At 39.9% G+C, this 19,619-nt stretch overlaps 1 protein-coding gene across 1 annotated transcript in view; it reads left to right on the top strand.

The window, feature by feature from the left end:
• FBLN1 (fibulin 1) overlaps positions 1-19,260 on the top strand; it is an 82,433-nt gene extending 63,173 nt beyond the window's left edge. The window contains exon 17 of the mRNA XM_040564728.1: positions 18,413-19,260. Within this exon, the coding sequence (XP_040420662.1) occupies positions 18,413-18,552 (140 nt within the window). The 3' untranslated portion in view covers positions 18,553-19,260. The remainder of the gene's footprint in view (positions 1-18,412) is intronic.
• Positions 19,261-19,619: the final 359 nt, after the last annotated feature.

Raw genomic sequence — 19,619 nt, 5'->3', positions numbered from 1 at the left:
GGCTGTGCTTATGTGAATGGAAAGGAACAAGGTGCTCTCAAAAGTGTAACATAAAAAATGTGAAAAGGTGCAGCAGATTTCTTTTGGCAACAGTTTAGAGAAGAGGAGGAGCTGTTAAAGATGGAGTTTCAGAAGGAAAGTGAGAACTTAGGCATTGGTAGAGAATCGTGGAGTGAGGAGAGTCAGCTCATCAATTTTAGCTGTTATCCCATTAAGCTGACACTGAGACATCAAGGAGAAGATGTTAGAGAAATTGAGAAGTATGTAGGGTTGGATGGAGAATGTCTGTCAGCCTGGTTTGTGATTTTTTGGTGGTGCTGAGGAGATGGGAGCTGAGGTCATACAAAAAGATGAGGATGTTTAGGAGCAGGTTGTGAGGAAGGAAAAAGAACACTAGCAGTGGAGGAAAGAGCTGCCCCAGGGGAGGGTTAGAAAAAGAAAGAACAAGGTCTCCCAAAGGAGATGTAGAAGGAATAGCCACTGAGGTAGGAGCAGAAAGAGGCAAGGACAGTACTGCAAAATCAAAGAAAGAAAATACATCAAATGGGAATCAATGACCAGCAGTATCAGATATGGAGGAGCCAGAAGAAGTAAGCACAGACTACAAAAAACTGACAATGCCACCCTACGGAAAGAGTCTTCCAATGGAAGAGAAGGAACAAAAGCCAGCCTGCTGGAATGGCAGTGTGTAGACTTCATGCAAGCTGAAAAAAAAGAACTGAGCCTCCGATATTTCTACCCAACTGTATTAAAGATGCTGGACTCCATGCTTCCATTGTTCAAAACGTTGTGTAAACTCTGTTGCCTGGTGTGGTCACAGGCCAAGATGTCACTGAATCCAATAGATACAACTTAAGGTTAACAACTGCACATCACTTATTAGCATAGGCGGGAGAAAAACAGAAGTGCAGACCTATCCATTTTTTTTTAAAGCTTTTATAGACTTTTCACTGCATTCCTCCTTTAACCAGCTGTCAGTGAAAAATGAAGAATGCATTTTCAACCTGTACAAAGATGTCCTATTAATGCCTAAGGTATTATCAGGTACTATAAAACATTTTCCCCCTCAGCTACACATTCATTTCCTTGGGTGACTGTAATACCACCTCGTAGTCCGGTAGGCTTCAGGAAGGTTTTAAAATTTCTTAATACAGCTAAAAGTAGTGCTGATAGACTGAAATCTTCCCCATCACTTTTGATACTAACTTAAGTGTATGTTCTTCTTGCCTATGAAGCAGAATGATACTATTCTTAGCAAAAACACCCAGAGCCAGTACAATTAGAAAATTTCAGTTGTACCTGTAGAGGTTCTCAGGGGTGTTGTGCCAGAGCTTGAATATGTTGGTATCCACAGTTACTTATAATTTTACAGATATGCACTACTGCTCTCCATTGCTATTGTTATATACAGGCATTCATATTTTTCAAATCATTCTGTTGCAGCAGGTATAACTCATGCATTTTGTTAATGAATTAGTTTTTCATCTTCCAAACAGATCTAGGGTTTGTGTTGTGCCCTGTATGTATATAACTTATTGTTTGCTTGAAGTTATCATTTGAGGAAGTTGAATTTATCATAGTGCCTATCATTTAAATGCTTCTTCTGCCACTCAGAAAGAAAAGAAAACTGAAATCATTGTAAGTGGCAATGATTTCAGTTACAGTTGCAAGGATTCCACCACTAGCTCTGTGCTGTCTTCCTAGGCTCTTTTCCATGCATATTAATTCATGATGTTACTTTTGAACCATTACAGAAAGTGTCTGAACTGCTGTTGTTGCAACGCCGGATTTATTAGTAGTCTTATTTTTACTGTGGTATCATGATCATTTACTATATTCCAGAGGCTGGACAGAGACTTTAAAAAATGAGCAGAAGGTAAACCAAAACAGATGGCAAAAGAAACTGTGCTTGCAGGATCCTATACTGGTTGGGGGTGGGAGAAGGAAACTGAAGGCTTATTTGACTTTTAGGCAAACCTGCCCTTAGCACAGGGATAGTTCCATAACTTGCAAGCAATCTGGCCATTCCCAGACACAGCAAAGTCTTTTCAGAGTCTGCCACACACGTTTGTGTGGCCTAATGTTAAATTCGGAGTCTCTGGGTTGCAAAAGATATGTTCTAAACTTAGTCGGTGGGCCCACTCTGCAGTGCTGGGCAAGTACCTTCATATTTCTCTCCAATTCTCCTGTATGCTCTGTTTCTCTAGTCTCTTTACCTGTGGGCCAGAAGCTGACTGGCTCATACTGTGCATTTGTACAGCATTTAGCATAATGAGATCTTCAGACTGATTTGGGCTTTCTCATGTGGCAGTGATGCTGAAAGTAGCGGTTCACCTACAGCTGCTTTTCTGTGCTAAAATGGAGCCTGGCTAAAGGCAGAGCAGGGGCACCCGAGAGAGCTCCACTGTTTGCAGGGGCGAGGATTTCAGCACATTAGTTATCTCCCCTTGTGGATACTCTTACTAGAAAGCAAGCAACAATAGCCACCTTTTGTCTGACTATAATGTCATTAGCATGAAACAACAATGGTGTCTGGCAATACAAAACCAACGTTGTCCAGTCATTTACAGCGAGCACACAGAGCAGTGACATAATTCAGCAGGTTTTTAGACAGGCTCTTGCAGCCTTACATTAAAAAAGACAGTCCCTTTCAGTATCTTTGTTCTGGTTTCAGCCAGGCTTGCCCCTTTCACAAGAGGAGCCCCTCAGTGAAGGATATCTTTTGATTTTTTTTCTATGCCAGGTTGCCCTGTTGAAATTAGTAGCTACGCATTTGCGACTAGGGTGCCCAGAAGCCATGTGGTAAAGGGAAACCTAGATTTATTGCCTGAACCTGCCCTTTTGGGATGCTGCTGACTGCACTGTGCTGTAGTCAAATCTCTCAACGCTCTCCCTCCCTTCCAGAAAAAATGTCAGGCTGAAGAGCTCTTCTGGAGGCAAACCAGGAGGTGAATTTTCATTTTGCATCTGAGAAACAATGAAGGTGCTTTTCTGGTGAGAATGAGTCTCATGCTTGAGCAAAATAACCTTCCAAGTGCCAGATTTCACTCTATCACATTGCAAGTATCTAGTTAATCACATTTTCTTCCCTGATCAATATTCATTTCACCCCTCGGGTAGGAAGATGTAACTATTACAAAAACATTCATCCACACCATGTTCGGTTACAGTTTCCATAAAGCCAGCAGACAAATAAATCATACTGCAACTCTGAGGAAGTTTTGTGAGCTGTATCATGAAGTCAGGAGTCAGAGACCTGTTTTTCTGAGGAGCTCCAAGTGTGAAATATGTGTGACTCATTCAGCTTCTTCTGCGGCTGCTCCTGAGTTTGTGTGTTGATAGCAGGCATCTCATTCCTGCAGTAGTGCCTACACCCTATAAAAGCTGAAGACAGAAGGTAAGAAACTCGAAACATATTGTAAATCTTTCCCTGTATGATGCACAGATGCATGGCTCACTTAAAAAGAACGCCTTTATTTTTAAAAGGGTCAAATGTGGTGAAATGACCCCTTATTTCAGCCTTATTTTGAGAATTTAGTCAGGGTTTAACACACATTAAGATTCAGAAAGCTTCCTTCAGCAGAAATTCTGCAAACAACACCAGCAGAGCTGTTGCCTCTAGGTGATGACTGAGCGGCTGTCTAAAGGCTTTCATGTCAAATCCTCAGGATTAGGTACTTTTTCTTCCTTGGTAAATTGAATCACAGAACCATATTATGCTGGGTGCCATAATGTGGCTCTTTGCCAAGAAGTGCTTAGGGTTACAGTAATTAATTGCCCAGGTGTCATGGATATGCTACTGTATCAAAGCTTGGCTGAAACTGAATAACATGGTAGTGGGACAAGGTAGGGTAAACTCAGCCACCCTCCCTAAATGGAGGAACTGTATGTATGTTAAGCACTCAGGTATTACTGTGATGGGCACTAAACCCTGCATAAATAGGATTGTGGAAATAAAGTATCAGAAAGCTGATATATGTGATTTTGAATGTTTTGCACATTCAGCATGGAAGATTTTCCACCTGTTTTTGTAATACATAAGATTCTTATAGTATGCAAAGCGTGTTGCATTCTCAGAGGTGGAATAGGAAGGATTAAAATATCTATGGTGGAAACTATTTTTTAATGAGGCTACTTCAAGTACAGTTATTGCATTTTAGGCATGAGTGATTTTGCAGCATTGTCAACATTAAAACCCATTGCGAGGTTTGGCTGGAAGGCAAGCCAGAGATCTAAAAGCACTTCAAGTTGGCCAAACCAAGATAAGAGCACATCTCTCTGAAGTTATTTGGTATCCTTAATAAAGATCATAGTATTTGTAAACTAGCCAAACCTCAGTAAAATCAAAGGTTGTTTTTAATTCTTTCGTAATACCAAGGCTCCCTATGATCCAACATGACAGATAATAGCTTTGAAAATATTTACCATTTGTTTCTGGCCAAAAATGTATTAATACCATGAGGCCTCTTTATTGCCTTTTTATTTGACGCATTTCAGCAATCAAAGCATTCTAGAGAAGCCCAAGTGTTAATGAAATTCAACTTTTTTGAGTGGTTTAAGGATAACATTTATAATAAATTGAATCCTAAATTTCTAATCTGTTGAGTAAGGCTAATCAAAAAGATCCTGTTTCCTTAGGTACCTGCTGAAACGTAACTCCTGTGATGTAGTTTCCTTCTTCATTTTTCCTTTCTTCAGAGGTGGAACGAAAGGCTGAAAAAGAAGTGGATTTAAACAGTTTTAGCTAAACTAAATGATGACCTGTACCCTCGGTGAAAAGTTCAGAGATCATGAGTACCTGGACACAATTACACACACAATTATTATATTTAGGCACAATTATTCGGGCAGACTTTAAATTAGAACTTTGTGTTTACATGTTTTATAAATGATTAGTGTGATCAATAGATACTATGAACATGTTAGATACGTGAGCAACAGGCATTGCTTGTGGTCACAGGCACAAGCTCTCGTAGTTATACTGCTCTCTTTTTCTGAAGGGTGTCTTGCCCTACATCTGATCCTTCTTTACACCTCTTGGAAATTGATATGGTATATCTCTGAGCTCTGCTGTTAAGTAGCAGATGTTGAATTGATTTGTGAACATAGACATTTTGCTGGACCTGGAGATGACATGCTGATACAGTGAACACTGCACCAACTGGACTCGAGTCATTAGGAGTCCTGTTTATGCCATTGGTGCAATATTCACTGTTCTGGTACCTAAATTGCCATTGCCTTTCTGTTCCATAATAGGGAGTATTGGAGTTGTATTAGGTGATCCGGAGTTCTGTTGATGCTCAAAAGGAAAATCTTCTCCTTTCCACATCTGAAAAAACGAAAAAACAACCAAAAAAAACACTTCAGCATTTTCCCTGTTGTCTGCATTAGAGCTTGTATGGCAATCTTCTGTTTTATTTTTCAGGGTGGAGGATATAGCAGGACCACTATTTTTTGATCACCTTAAACCAACAGTGAAATTGCCATGAGTGTCATATGACTTATGTATGTGTAATTGTATGTGTCCAAACTCACTTTTAAAGCATTTTATAAGCACTTGTTTGCTCAACAGTTGAAAATTAGTCCATTTTCTTAGGAAATTGAATAAAGATCTGGAATGTTAAGGTTTGAAAAGCATGTTTTTCAAAATCTTGGCTCCAGATACTTCAGCAAAGATTTGTATAGCTTCACTCCTGTGAAGCAGTTCTGCATCAGCATGGAAACCTTGTTAACATCCAACTCTAAACTTAATTCTCTAAATCTATTATTTTATGAAATGCTCACCATCGAACTTGAATGAAGGTCTAACTCACAATGCTATGAGGGCTATACACTTCAAAGCAAGAGGAAATCTTTTTCAGTACTTGTATTTTGATTAATGAGTTTTCTGAATCCTTTAACCATATTTATGTTTGTCAGGTGTGGCAGTTCCAGGATTAATGATATCTTCAGAGCTATTTTTCTGTATATGGTTTGATGCCTGCAGTGATGATTACCAAGAAGTATTTCATTTTCCAAAGAACAGCCACTTATTAATAAAGCAGGTTATATCTGAAACTATAGAGCACCACATAGCAGGAGTCTACATTGTTATTGTCACAAATAATTGAGAGAAATATAGATAGCTTTCACAAAAAGAAAAAAAAAAAAAAGAGAGAAAAAATAAAAAGGGCTGTTAAGCTTTTGAAAGATGGAGGAATCTAAGGTGTGCATTAACTATCTGAAGTCAGCAGACATCTGTTGGTCTGGGAAATACCTGCAATTTGACAGCTAGATTGTGCCTTTAGGCACAGTCATGAACTAGAGAGGAGTGGAGGAACATACTGCCTGTGAGACTGTCTATAGAGGCACAGCCTCCTGCTGTGAAGGGCAACGAGCAGGGCTTCTACAAGTACATCAACAACAAAAGGAAGACTAGGAAAAATGTGGGCCACCTGCTGAATGGGGCAGAAGACCTGGTGACAAAGGACATGGAGAAAGCCTAAATATTCAGTGCCTTCTTTGCCTTATTCTTTAATTATAAGACTCACTTTTAGGGGTCCCAGGACCCTCAGAACAACTGGAAGGTCTGAATCAAGAAAAACTCACCGTTTTTGAAGGAGGATTAAGTTAGGGAATGTTCAAACTAACTGGACATACACAAGTCCATGGGAGTTGATGGGCTGCAGCTACTAGTGCTGAAGGAACTGATGGCATTGTGAAGCCACTCTCAGTTATCTTTGAAAGACTTTGGTGATCAAGGAAAATTCTTGAAGACTGAAAGAGAGCAAATGTCACTCTTTCTCTTCTATAAGAGAAGGGCAAGAAGAAGGTTCTGTGAAACCACAGGTCAGTCACCTTAATCCCTGGGAAGGAGGTGGAGCAAGTCCACCTGGAAAACATTTCCAAACGTATTAAGGACAAGAAGGTGACTGGAAGAAGTCAGCAAGGGTTTATGAAGGGCAAATCATGCCTAACAACCTGCTGTCTATGAAGAGATTACTGGATTAATGCATGAGAGGAAAAGAGTACATGTTGCTTATCTTGTCTTTAGTAAGGCTTTCAACTCTTGTCTCCTTTAACATCCTCATAGGCAACCTGAGGTAGTGTGGACTAGATAAGTAGACAATGAGGTGATCTGAAAGACAGCTGCACCACCAGGCTTGAAAGGTTGCGTTCAGCAACACAAAGTCCAGCTGGTAGCCAGTTACCAGTGGTGTGTCTGAGGGATCAATAACTGGGGCCAATACTGTTTAACATCTTCATTAATCAATTGGATGGTGGGACAAGAGTGCTCCTTAAGAGGTCTGAAGAGGACACAAAACTGTGAGGAGTGGCTGATAGGCCACAGGGTTGGGTTGCCATGCAGAGGGACCTTGTCAGGCTGTGGAAATGGGCTGACAGAAATCTCATGAAGTTCAGCAAAGGGAAGTGCAAAGTCCTACCCCTGGGCTGGAATAACCCCATGCACCAGTACATGCTGGAGGCTGACCAGATGGAAAGCTCTGTGAGAAAGACCTGTGTGTCCTGGTGGACACAGAGTTGATCATGAGCCAAAGGCAGCCAATGGCTTCCTGGGATGCATTAGAATCCTGTTGTCAGCAGGTTGAAGGAGGTGATCCTTCCCCTCCGCTCTAGTAAGGCACATCTGAAGTGCTGTGTCCTGTTCTGGGCTTCCTGGTGCAAGAAAGACATGGACATATTAGAGAGAGTCCAAGAGAAGGTGCTGAAGAGGATTAAGGCACTGGAGCATCTGCCATATGAGGAAAGGCTGAGAGCTGGAATGGAACTGTCTGGCCTGGAGAAGAGGAGGCTCGTAGAGAATCTGATTGATGTGGTGGTAAGCAATAAAGAAGATAGATCCAGAGTCTTCTCAGTGGTGTTGGGTGAAATGGCAAGAGTCAAAGGGCACAAACTGAAATACAACAAATTCCACTTAAACATAAGATAAAAAGGCTTTTTTTTTTTTTTTTTTTTTTTTTTTACTGTGAAGGTGGTTGAACACTGGAACAAGTTGCACAGAGTTTTGGAGTCCCCATACTTGGAAGTATTCAAAAACTGACCGAATACAGCCCAGAGTAACATGCTGTAGGTGAATGTGCTTTGAGCAAAGACTTGTACTAGAAAATCTTCAGAGGTGCCTTCCATTCTCAGCTACTCTTTGATTCTGATAGTGGTGATGTTGAAACCATGACATGACTGGATTGCTATGAAAGGAAATGTTTTGCAGTTTTTACTCTACCAAATGCAGTAAGATATTCCCTAATGTGCAATGTTTAAAGCATTATATTTTCAAGGATTGGATACGTAAACGAATTATCCGACAGATGATTCACTTGCCTTCTCCCCTGACATGGTATAGGTCAGTAAGTATTGTAGTAACTATGTTGACAGAAGTAATTTAAGCACTGAAAATCATTACTTTGGCATAACCTTTTGGAATAAAGAGATGCTTCTAGGAAAGGAATTTAATTATACCTTAACTTATGCAGAGCCCCAAAGATTTTGACGGAAAAACAAACAAACTGGATAATATAGCCTAAACTATTTATTTTCTGTTTGTGACCAGGCTGTCAATTGGTTTTCAACCTTATTGATGAAGTTTGCATATTTGTAATGAATAAGAAATAACTTTTTTTTTCCTTACAGATCTCAACATGACTTTGAAATGAAGTCTACAGAGCCAAAAAACCAATTTGGCTGTATAGTTTTGGCTTCACACTATAGATATGTATTTACATGTTGTAGACTGATATAGTCTGGTATTCAAGCCTAACCTGCAACTCACTGTCTATGGTTTGATCCAAGGAAGCATTTATTTATGGCTGGACTGTTTTTTTCTTGCTCATTTCTGGAATGATCCTATCAACACTGCCTTTTAAAATAGCCACTGCAATGTTCATTTCCTTAGCCCTAAACTTCCTAATTGCCTGAACATCTCTTTTGAAGCTATGACTAGAGTCATACGTGGATGCATCTGAGATGTTTCTCTTAATTTCAAAAATCTTGGACAGCAGTATAAAGCAAGAGGCCTTGAGGAGAAAAGCAAATTTAAAATTATAGTTCAGGATCTTGCATTAACATGAGGAGATCAGTGTTCTTGTATTGCTTAAGGGAAACTCATAAGCGTGCTTTTCCCCTACAAGAAGTTGTTCATTGCACATTAACACTAATTCACAGATGTTTGGGGCTAGTTTCCTTTAACAGCCACGCAATGACTTTAGGTTCCAGGAGGCTGAGATAACCTTTCTGCTTCACTCCTGCAACATCCACAAGGGCTTAAATAAGTTTTCTAACATTAAGGGAGAGGCTATGTATTTAATCTTATACACCTGTGGCTTGACACAGGCTAGCAGACTATTTAAAGGCTATTTTTGTGATTTCAAAAGATCCATTCCTTAGAAAAGGGACTGTTGTGTCGTGGCAGCTAGGGCTGTTCATCTCTGACAAGTCTGTACAAAGGACCAGAGGGGTTTTTGTGAGGAAAAAAGAGTTAGAGATCTAGGAGTAGCCAAACGTAGCACTTCAGAACACAGGCTGAGATAATTTGGAAATTCTTATAAAGCCCAATAGGTAAGCTGAGTTTCAGTTGAGGTTAGGCTCCAGCTTGACAGCTCTCATTTCCCGTATTCTTCACATTCTCTCTCTTGTACTTGAGTTTTTCCAAATTAGTCATTTAATGTTCCAAGTGTCCATTTCAATCACATGGAAAATAGGTAGAGGAAAAATGGTAAGGTGTTTTATGCATCATTGAAAACTCTCTCTTATAGGTGTTACTAGCAGCTCATCCCAAACGTTCGCTCAGAAAAGTGATAGCACTAACTCTCACCGTATAATAGCATATTTTCTTGAAGAACCTTACTGTATTTTTTTCAAAGGGGACACATATTGTGATGGACTTCAGCTTTCACTTACAATCACATCTGTAGACTCGTACCCTGAGGATTAGGAAATATAGGGGAAAAAATAATTAGCTTGTGCTCTTAAGCATCTTACACAGGATTTTATTTATCTCACAGATAATCTCAGGAATAGAAATGTGTGTATTGCTACCAAAACACCATGCATTCTGCATGAGAAAGCTATACATTTTTCAGTCCTAGTATGTATTCCTACCTCTCACCTGTTAAGCCTCATACCCTGCTCAGCTTTTCAGCCATGCTCTCCTGCCTGCCTCGCTGGCTTATACTTGACTAGGAATTTCTGGGGATCTCAGAGCTAGGGAGCCAGTGAAACAGGCCGTGCAGCAGGGACAAAGAAACATCATCACACATAAGAATTACCAAGAGGATCTTATGAGATTCTTTAGCTTACCTCAGTCCTTAGACCCTTTGCCATCTATGACTGTTTTACAAAGCAGATGATATTAACATTCTTATGGAACCATATTCCACACAATAATTCACATCATATTTCATATACTAAATTGCACTTTATTCTAACTAATGCAAAAAATAAATATATTTTTAATATGGTCAGTAGTTCCACTTCCAGTAGAGTGAATGAAGACTAACTCTCGACTGTCGTTTCATTTTCTGCTTCATGGAAGTTAATTTTAATAATGCATGGACAGGTTGCAAACACACACACACAAATACTAGCTGTGAGTGGTTATTTTGAAGGAAAAGTGAACAATGAGATATGCTCAGACTTGTTTGTCTGCCTTTGGTATTTCAAATATACATCCCATCCTTTTTATTTTAGATAACTCTTACACTTTGTTTCTTTTTAAATAGATCTCAAAAAAAGATGTGTTTCATTCCATTGAGGGTTGGATTAATGTGTTCACTGTAGAATAATGATTCAGAAAAGTGAATTGTTCTTTTTTTCACTAGTTCATGCTCCCTCAGTAATTCCACACAATCCATATAAAGTTTAGTCAGTTTGTGGTCAGTTTTTAGCTGACCACAAATCATAGAAGTAAACAATGTAAATATATATATATATAGTTATATATATTTAATATATATTTTATTTATATATATGTATTTATATTATAGTTTGTTTTGCTACTATTTTATTTATTTATATATATAAAATAAATGTTTATAGAGATTTACATTTAATATATATATATTAGCAAATTTTCCTGAATAAATCATTTATTCTCAGAAAAATTGGCTAAATTAGTAGTTGCCTATAATGTCAAGTGTGAAGTCTTGTTTTAATGAAAATGTGGTAATGTTGTTGGGTTCAACCGACAGTAAACAGCTGCATTTCTGTGTTAATTTGCCACCTGAGAAGAATCACAGAAAGGAGGCTGTATGCTTGTTATGAGCACAAAGAGGAAAGAAAAACAAAAAAAAAGAAGGTAGTTTTGTCACTATCCTTTGGCATGTGATGACCAGAACAAAACAATGTAGCCGTTACCCTGTGTATGGGAAAAAGCTTGGGAAGATGGTAAAAGGAAAAGAGGTCTTGTGCTTGTTACTTAATACAAAGCTTGCAATGTGGTTGAGGGGATTGGTCACATTTTTGGTAACTGTGTTTATGTACATTCCTAAGCGTAGCCCACGGGTTATTTGGAAGAACAGCTTTTGATTTGGCAGTAGTTTTGATTATATATACACAGATACATATGCCTGCATATGCATAAGCAGGTAAGGCAAGAGGTTTACTTCAGCACATCCCCTCTTCCAGCAGTCATCAGGTACAGCTCCCCAGTAATCAGCTGTCCCTAGTGCCTCTCCCTCCAGCTTCTGATCTCTTGCCCCCCCACTAACACTTCTCTGCTTGATTTTGTGAGTGTCCTTAAAAGTTTATCTGAGAATTTCTTTTTGAGGAGCAACACTTTTAAAGGGGTGCAACTTCTTTCTGTACTCTGTTCTTGTGATGCTACAGATTTAAACATTTGAATAGAATCACAAATCTTTCCCCATGGAAAATCTTTCAGCCTTCACCTCTGGAACAGAAAACATACCATGATGCATTCTCTCCTAAAACAGCCCTTTCTAGTGGCAATGTGAAAATAAGCTTCATGCTCGCTGGTTCTGTTTTGCTTTCTGGCAAAGTATGGAGATCCCTGCTAGAGGAACTTTCTCTGGAGAAAATGCAAATGCAGTGTTCTGCAAGTGGTGTAAGGAACACAATGACCCAGATTCAGTGCACGCATAATTTCTGCAGATTTTGTGGTTAGCAGTGAAAAAAAAAGTTCTAAAACGAAGTATTTTAAAGAGTATTGCAAGTGCTCTTTTGGCATATTGGGCAGTGAGCTTAGCACAGAAATCAGAATCAGGAGTCTGGATTTCTGGAAACCAGACACTAATCCATGATACTGCAGGGACTTGTCATCCAGAATGGGTTAATGTGCTAACAAAACAGAAGTGCTTCTCCTGAGTTCAAAATGGAGCTTATTAGCGAATTGGCTGCATAATGCAAAAATACAAGCAGAAACCAGACACAGAGGTGAATTGCCTGAGGGTGCCACATATTTCAAAGCAGAAAAACGTAATGATATCTTAAGGGGGTATGGACAAGCCAAAGAATACCTGTGGCATCTGATTACAATAATAGAAATTCTGCTGAAAGGCTTAGGAAGATTAACAATATTAACCTTGCTGTCTTATTTATCCTGTATTCTTTGATAAGCAGAGCCTCAGTAATCCAGTGATGGTGTCTCTAAGATACTGGTTATTGTTATTTTCACTTGAAAAAAAAATATTACATATTATTTAGGTTAATGTCTTCACTGTATATGACGCTTTGCAAGAAGAATACCTTCATTAAAAGTGACATACTTTTACCTTAGACAAGGTTGAAATGCAACATGAAAGGAGAAGAAACAGAGTAAGAGAACAGCTCAATGTGTTAATTACAGAGCTTTAGAAGTTCTGGGCAATGGTCAGACAATCACTGCAGAAATAACTGTGACATCCAAAAACATACTGCATTTCAAGCTGAGGTTGTTGCTCAGACAGGTCAGCAGATGGAAAGGATTGGTGTAGATCCTATTTCCAATACAGGCAAAGTGAGCAAGAAAAAGAAGATTTATTGTTGTTTTCTAAACGGAGAAGGTCAGCAAACCATGAAAATACCCAAACAGATTTGGTATGGATAATAACATCTCTGCTCAGTTAACAAAAAAGCAAAACAAATAAGCTGGAGCTGATGGAAAATAATCTGCCTGGCCTGTGGCATTTAGGCTTTTCTGTAGGTTGAGTCTGTGTTTGGGTCACAGATTTTGAACTGAAGAGGATAAACAGCAACAGCAGCACATCAGACTTGAGTGTAACAGCACTCTCTTAAGTGTGCCTGTAGACAGATACTCAAGATTTATGGCACATGGGATTCAGCAGCAGTGAGAATCTCCTTTGACTTTTGTCATTGAGCCATAGAGACATTAGCAGTGGCATCCCATGATAGTTTGGTCTGTAAAAGCACAATGGTGTACTAGTAGTATATGTATATGTTATATGTAGCTCAGGAGGTGCATGCACATATAGTGACCACCTATGTTAGCTGTGAAAACTTTGCAATACCATTGGCTGCACTGAATAACACACCTGAACCTTCACCATTCCCATATCATCAGAGCCGTTTTGTTCATTTATTAGCAGTTATTTACCCAGTTTTATATATAATCTTTTTCTTCTATAGGCAAAGTTTTTTTTTTTTTTTTTTTTTTTTTTTTTTTTTTTTTGTGCAAAACACCAATCTAGTTGAAAACTAATTGTGTTGGAAAAGTGTGGGTGAACTCGCTTAAATAAACTCACCCTGTTTACCAACTGTAGAGTCTGCAGCTTTGCTCCCAGAGAACACCAGCTGATCTTGATGCTTGAGAGCACCCTGTTTTCAGGTCACTTAATGAGCATCACCATTATTTGTCTGGCATTCTACAGAGAATGACTCATAGGATAGTGTGCAGTGCTACAGTAATCCAGGACCATATGCCCCTCTGCGGGTATCCCCATGTCACCTCTGACTGGCTCCATCTGGCTACTTTGGTTTTAGACTGGTAAAAAAAAGACTGAACAGTCCCATATCAGTCAGCCTTTCCTAGTAGGAGAGATTCTTCAGTCCCTTAATCATCTTTGTGACCCTATGTTGGACTCTCTCCAGTAGCTCGATGTCTATCCTGTACTGGGGAGCCCAGGCCTGGTCACAGCCTCATCTATGTGGCCTCAGCAGTGCTGGATAGAGGGGATCACCTCCCTTGACCTGCTGGCGATGCTTTGCTTAATGCAGCCCAGGATACCATTGGCCTTCTTTGCAGCAGGGGCACGTTGCTGGCTCATGTTCAACTTGATGTCTACCAGGACCTCCATGTCTTTCCCTGCCTGGCTGCTTTCCAGCTGGTCGGCTGCCAGCATGTACTAGTGCCTGGGGTTGTTCCTCCCAGGGGGCAGGATGTTGCTCTTCTTATTGAACTTCATGAGGTTCCTATTGGCCCAGTATTGACCCCTGGGGTACCTTGCTAATTACTGGCCTCCAACTGGACTTTGGGCCACTGATCACCACCCTCTGGGCCTGCCCATTCAGTCAGTTTTCAATCCACCTCACTGTCTGCTCATCCAGTCCATACTTCACGGGCTTTCTGTGAGGTTCCTAAGGAAGACAGCATCAAAAGCTTTACTGACGTCCAGGTAGACAATATATACTGCTCTTCCCTCATCCACCAGGCCAGTCATTTCACCATAGAAACTTATCAAGCTGGTCAAGCATGACTTCCCCTCGGTTAAATTGTGCTGACTACTCCTGATGATTTTCTTTTCAGTACATTTAAAAGCTGTAACCTTCCTATTACTATAAAGTTATGTTTTTGTACTTAAAGTTCAGCTAAAAATGCTGAAGGAGCACAAATCAGGACCCAGCATTCATCTGACAAAAGGCATAGTAGAACAGCATGTTTATGCAAATGTTGCAGTAACTGAAAAATCCACTTCATTTAAAAACATCCAGGTTTATTACATGTGCCATCTTCAAATGGATCCTCTGTTAAATGCTTTATAGATACTCACTGATTCATTCAGCCGTACTTCATGTACTGGGCCTGAGTGAAATGCTTTAAAACTCCTGTTTTTGTGAGAGAAGGCACAAAGCACTACTGGCCTTTTCTGGGTCTGGACTAGTTATGCCTCCCTAGTATCTGACAAGTGGCACAAGACATTAGAGAATCAGAGGCATTAGAGAAGAACAGGTAGCATTAAAAGGCAGCGGCACATTACAGCAGGTGACCTTTAATGGCATTACTGAGACCTAGGACCATTGTAACAGGATCACTGGAAACTACATAAATATGCAGCCAGGTTTCAGGCTCTGAGCAGCTTTGTTGTTGCATGGCTTCCATCTGTGTTTGTCCTTGAGTTTGGCTGAGAAAAAAAGCTCAGGTTTTACATTCTGGCATTCATCACCAAAAATATAGAATTGGAAGCTCTCAATGAGTCAGTCTTGAAGAGCTGAAAATCATGTGTTCCTGTCATATGCATTTGTCCCACAGAACATTTCAGGGTTTTTCTTCCTTCCTTCCTTCCTTCCTTCCTTCCTTCCTTCCTTCCTTCCTTCCTTCCTTCCTTCCTCCCTCCCTCCCTCCCTCCCTCCCTCCCTCCCTCCCTCCTTCCCTCTCTCCCTCCTTCCCTCCCTCCTCCCCTCCTCCCCTCTTCCCTCCCTTCCTTCCTTCCTTCCTTCCTTCCTTCCTTCCTTCCTTCCTTCCTTCCTTCCTTCCTTCCTTCCCTCCTTCCTTCCTTCCTTCCTTCCTTCCTTCCTTCCTTTTTCTGCATGCCTGACATCATTTCTGAACATATTAGAAGAGGAAATTGCTGCACATTTAGAATAACAGCAGCTTTATATACATGCTGTAGCACACACCCATATGACTGCATCATCCTATTTGTTTATTAGGAGAGAGGAAAGAATCCTTCTGGAATGGTGTTTTGAAATTCATTTCAGGACAATCTAGGACATTGGCAGAACAAACTGCATAAATCAATATTGTGACAGTATTTTGTTTCCTTACACATTCCTTCAATTCATTGCTTCAATGTAGCTGTCTTAACATGCATTTGCTTCCTAGACGAGCAGTAAGCTTGATTTTGAAACTGCAGCAAAAAGAATTGGGTAGAAAAACACTGCCCCATGAAACAAAATTGTTCCACCTTCACAATAGAAATTCCATTTTTTTTCCTACTAGCAGAGTGCATGCAAATAAGAATGAGAAAGTTACTAATTGCTTTGAAGGCTATGTCAATAGTGTATGGATAAATGCTGCACTGTAACACCTGCTTACGCTGTACCAGCCCGAGTAGAACTGTATCACATCAGAAAAAAAACACAATTTGTAATCTCACTTCTAGACAGAGTAGAGCAAGAAAATGTAGAGCATTATAAAAAGATTGCTAAATGGAACCAGCAACCTTTGCCATCTGAGGCTTGGTGATCACTACGTGATACCGTAACAGGGTGGGTTAAACAACTTGCCAGTACTGAGCGATTCCAATGCTGTGTGTTTCCGTGGTTGTCAGTTAAAGCAGTGCCTGCAACAATGCGATGTGTTGTTAGCAAAATGCTTTAAACACTACCCTAAAGGGAGGGCAATTTAAGTGAGGCTTTTCTTTTTCAATATATCGTCTGCAAAGCCCGGTATTTTTTATAAGGTACAGGAGAGTGGCCAAGAAAACTAAAAAATGTATACATATAAAAGTATATATATATGTGTGTATGTGTGTGTATATGCATGTACATATAAATTGCAGAGGAAAAAATGCTTAGAAAGTGTATTCATCGAATATGGCAAGCAAAGTGAATGTGGTGAAAAGTTTGCAATTTTACTGCATGCTGAAGATATTAGTTGGTATTTAAACAGGACAAACCTAATGTCATCCCAGCCTTGGAAAAAGGTGCTGACAACCTGAATAAGCAAATGTTTCTCCCTCCCAACAGATCTTAAGAGAATGTGTTTGTAGGGGACTGCTGCAGGAGTTTGGCTGGGACTCCACAAAGACACTGGTGTGCTGCCTGCTTGTGAAGCATAACCCTCAGCATGCAGAAGGAATATGTCTTAAACAATCCTTTCTTAAACTGTGTATTTCCTTCTGAATCAAACGCCGCATCAGTTCTCAGAAGGAAGCATCCAAGGAGGGAGATCTCAGCTAGACTCCCTGTGCTTGCTGGCTGACTATGGGTTCACGGGGATTTCAGCCTTTTCAAATACACCCTTTTGAATGTGAGCAATTTGGTAGCTTCATACTCTCATAACACTGGGCATCAAAAATGAATGTGAAGTGAGAAAGTGTTTACAGTTTGATCCTGAGCCTATTGGAGTCCATGGCAAAATTCCCATTGACTTTCTTTTGTGTAGGTCTGAAGTTTTAATGCTGTTCTTTTTAGCCACATCTTGTCAAGAGCCCGAGGACTTATTGAAGTCTCTGTGGCCCAGACAGGCTTCCCCCACACCCTGCCCAGAGCTGAGGAGCCCCATTTCAGCTTCAGTGCCTGCTGGTCTTCAGCTTCATCACAGCCATGGGTCCTCTTGTCCTCAACTCTGACCCATGTGTTGACTCCCTGCCTTGACTTTGGCCCTGTGTCATCACCATGAACTGGCCCGGTGATCTGGACTTTTGTTTGAAGCTGGTTGCCCCCTGGCCTGCCTTGCTGCCTGGGTGTGGGAGTGGGACAAGGCCTGGCTGGAGAGGACCTCTCCTGCGGGCCCTGTGGAGCCCCCACCTCTCCCAGCCCCAGTGGTCCCTCTCCTGCTGCATGCCAGCACAGGGGCTCCTCCGGGTAAAACAACCCAAAGGACTGGAGCTCTAAAACATGCAGTTCACTTCTTCTTTACCACTTTCTTCCTTCCTTATTATCAAGCCCTGATGTTGGTGAGGAAGCAGCCACCATCCATGTGTGGAATGATGCTGTGATACTCCCCCTTTCCTCATTAAACTGGCCTGCTTTTATTTCCAGTGTTTCCTGTGGAGTTTTGCACCAACAATATGACACTAACAATTTACAAATTAGTGTCATCTGTTGTTTACGTAGAGCATGTTGATTGTATTGTTCCATTGTAATTACCATTACAACTGATTTCTACTTTTCCAAGTGGAATGAGGTTCACAACACGATACCAAAAATTGCATGGCATTCCCAGATGTGGGTGGTGTTGTACTCCTCAGGACAATGTGGATGCTGGCTGAAGAAAGCTTACAGACTTTGCTTCTCTGAATTAAGGGTTAAAAATAAATAAATACTAATTTCCTGACATTAACAGCATTTTAGTGCTATTTCTAGATCTTCAGCAAGGTATTTTGATTCAAAAGTTATATCTAGTTTTATTTCACAAGCTTTCTTGCATGCTATTTACTGATTCAATAGATAAAGTAACATTCCTTCAGCTATACTGAAAATGAAAGGGAATTTTTCTCTTGCTGAAGTGAAACAGGCTATAGCTCATCCAAAACTATTTGATTTTCTTATTAATGTCAGCAACCTCTTTCTATCCCAACAGGTGTCGTGCGCCAGGTGCGGCCCATTGTTGGACCTTTCCATGCCATCCTGAAACTGGAGATGAACTACGTCATGGGTGGGGTGGTATCTCATCGTAATATTGTCAATGTTCACATCTTTGTCTCTGAGTACTGGTTCTGAGAGAGCTTTTAAAATCCCAGACAAGGAAGCTGCTCCAACCTATGTCATTACCACAAACTATTATGTCATATACTTGTTTGTAAAACCCAATAGTGGTTCTTTTTTGTTTTATTTTTAAATATTTGTTTTATAGTTTAAGACAAATAACAAGCTATTATGTTGATTAAACATAGGGTGGGGCAAATTAAGTGAGCTGATTTAGTTGTGTGTATAAATAAGTAGTGTGTAAAAGTGTTCAACTGCCTAGAGAAATTTAAAACTTTTCTAAATGTTTAGGCAGATCTTAACTATTGCTCCTTGGCCTGATAAACAAAGCGACTGAGGATGTGGAACAAAATATGTCAGAATTCACTGGGATGAATATATGGTATCTTTGGATGGAAGAAGTTTGGTAAGGGCTAGTTATTTCACCACAATGTGAGTTACCTTAAAGGAGTTAGATTGTCAGAAAGTGCTGAATATTCACTTTTAGGCTCCAGTAACATAACTCTGAATAGGCACCCATAATTACTAATCATTTCTGAAAAGTTTAGCCTTGATATTTAAAAAAAGCGCCATCCAGTAATGGCTACAATAGGAAGTACAAAAGAAATTAGAAATAGGAGGAGACTAACAAGCTGTTGCACATATTAAAAAATTACTCATTTTTTGTACTTGTTATTTGATTGTAAAATTATGTTTGATTCTAATTAAACAAATAACTCTCTCTGAAATTAACCTGTTATGAGTGTAAGGAATATTGTTTAAATTCCAGGCTCATCTGTATTCAGCATTACATGGGAAACTCAAACCTGTATCTCCCGTCTATTGTAGAGGAAAGCTTGACACCTTTTTAAAATTGGTAATAAGATTAGCATGTTAAGCTATACACTTCCTATGCACCAAACCAAGGCATATGTAATAAGATAATGAAACTCTCACAAATAAATGATTTTTTTAATGTATTTTTTGGGCATCAAAGTAATGCATCTTTTTAGTACAGAACAGAAAATAAATAGCTTTATGTTTCTGTTTGCTGTGTTTGTTAAGATACGAGGAAATAAAGCCAGATCAGAAGTATGCTATAG

This window comes from Cygnus olor, chromosome 1, assembly GCF_009769625.2.
Source record: "Cygnus olor isolate bCygOlo1 chromosome 1, bCygOlo1.pri.v2, whole genome shotgun sequence".
Taxonomy (NCBI): domain Eukaryota; kingdom Metazoa; phylum Chordata; class Aves; order Anseriformes; family Anatidae; genus Cygnus; species Cygnus olor.
Note: the sequence above shows the minus strand (reverse complement) of the source record. Positions and strands in the feature narration are given on the sequence as shown.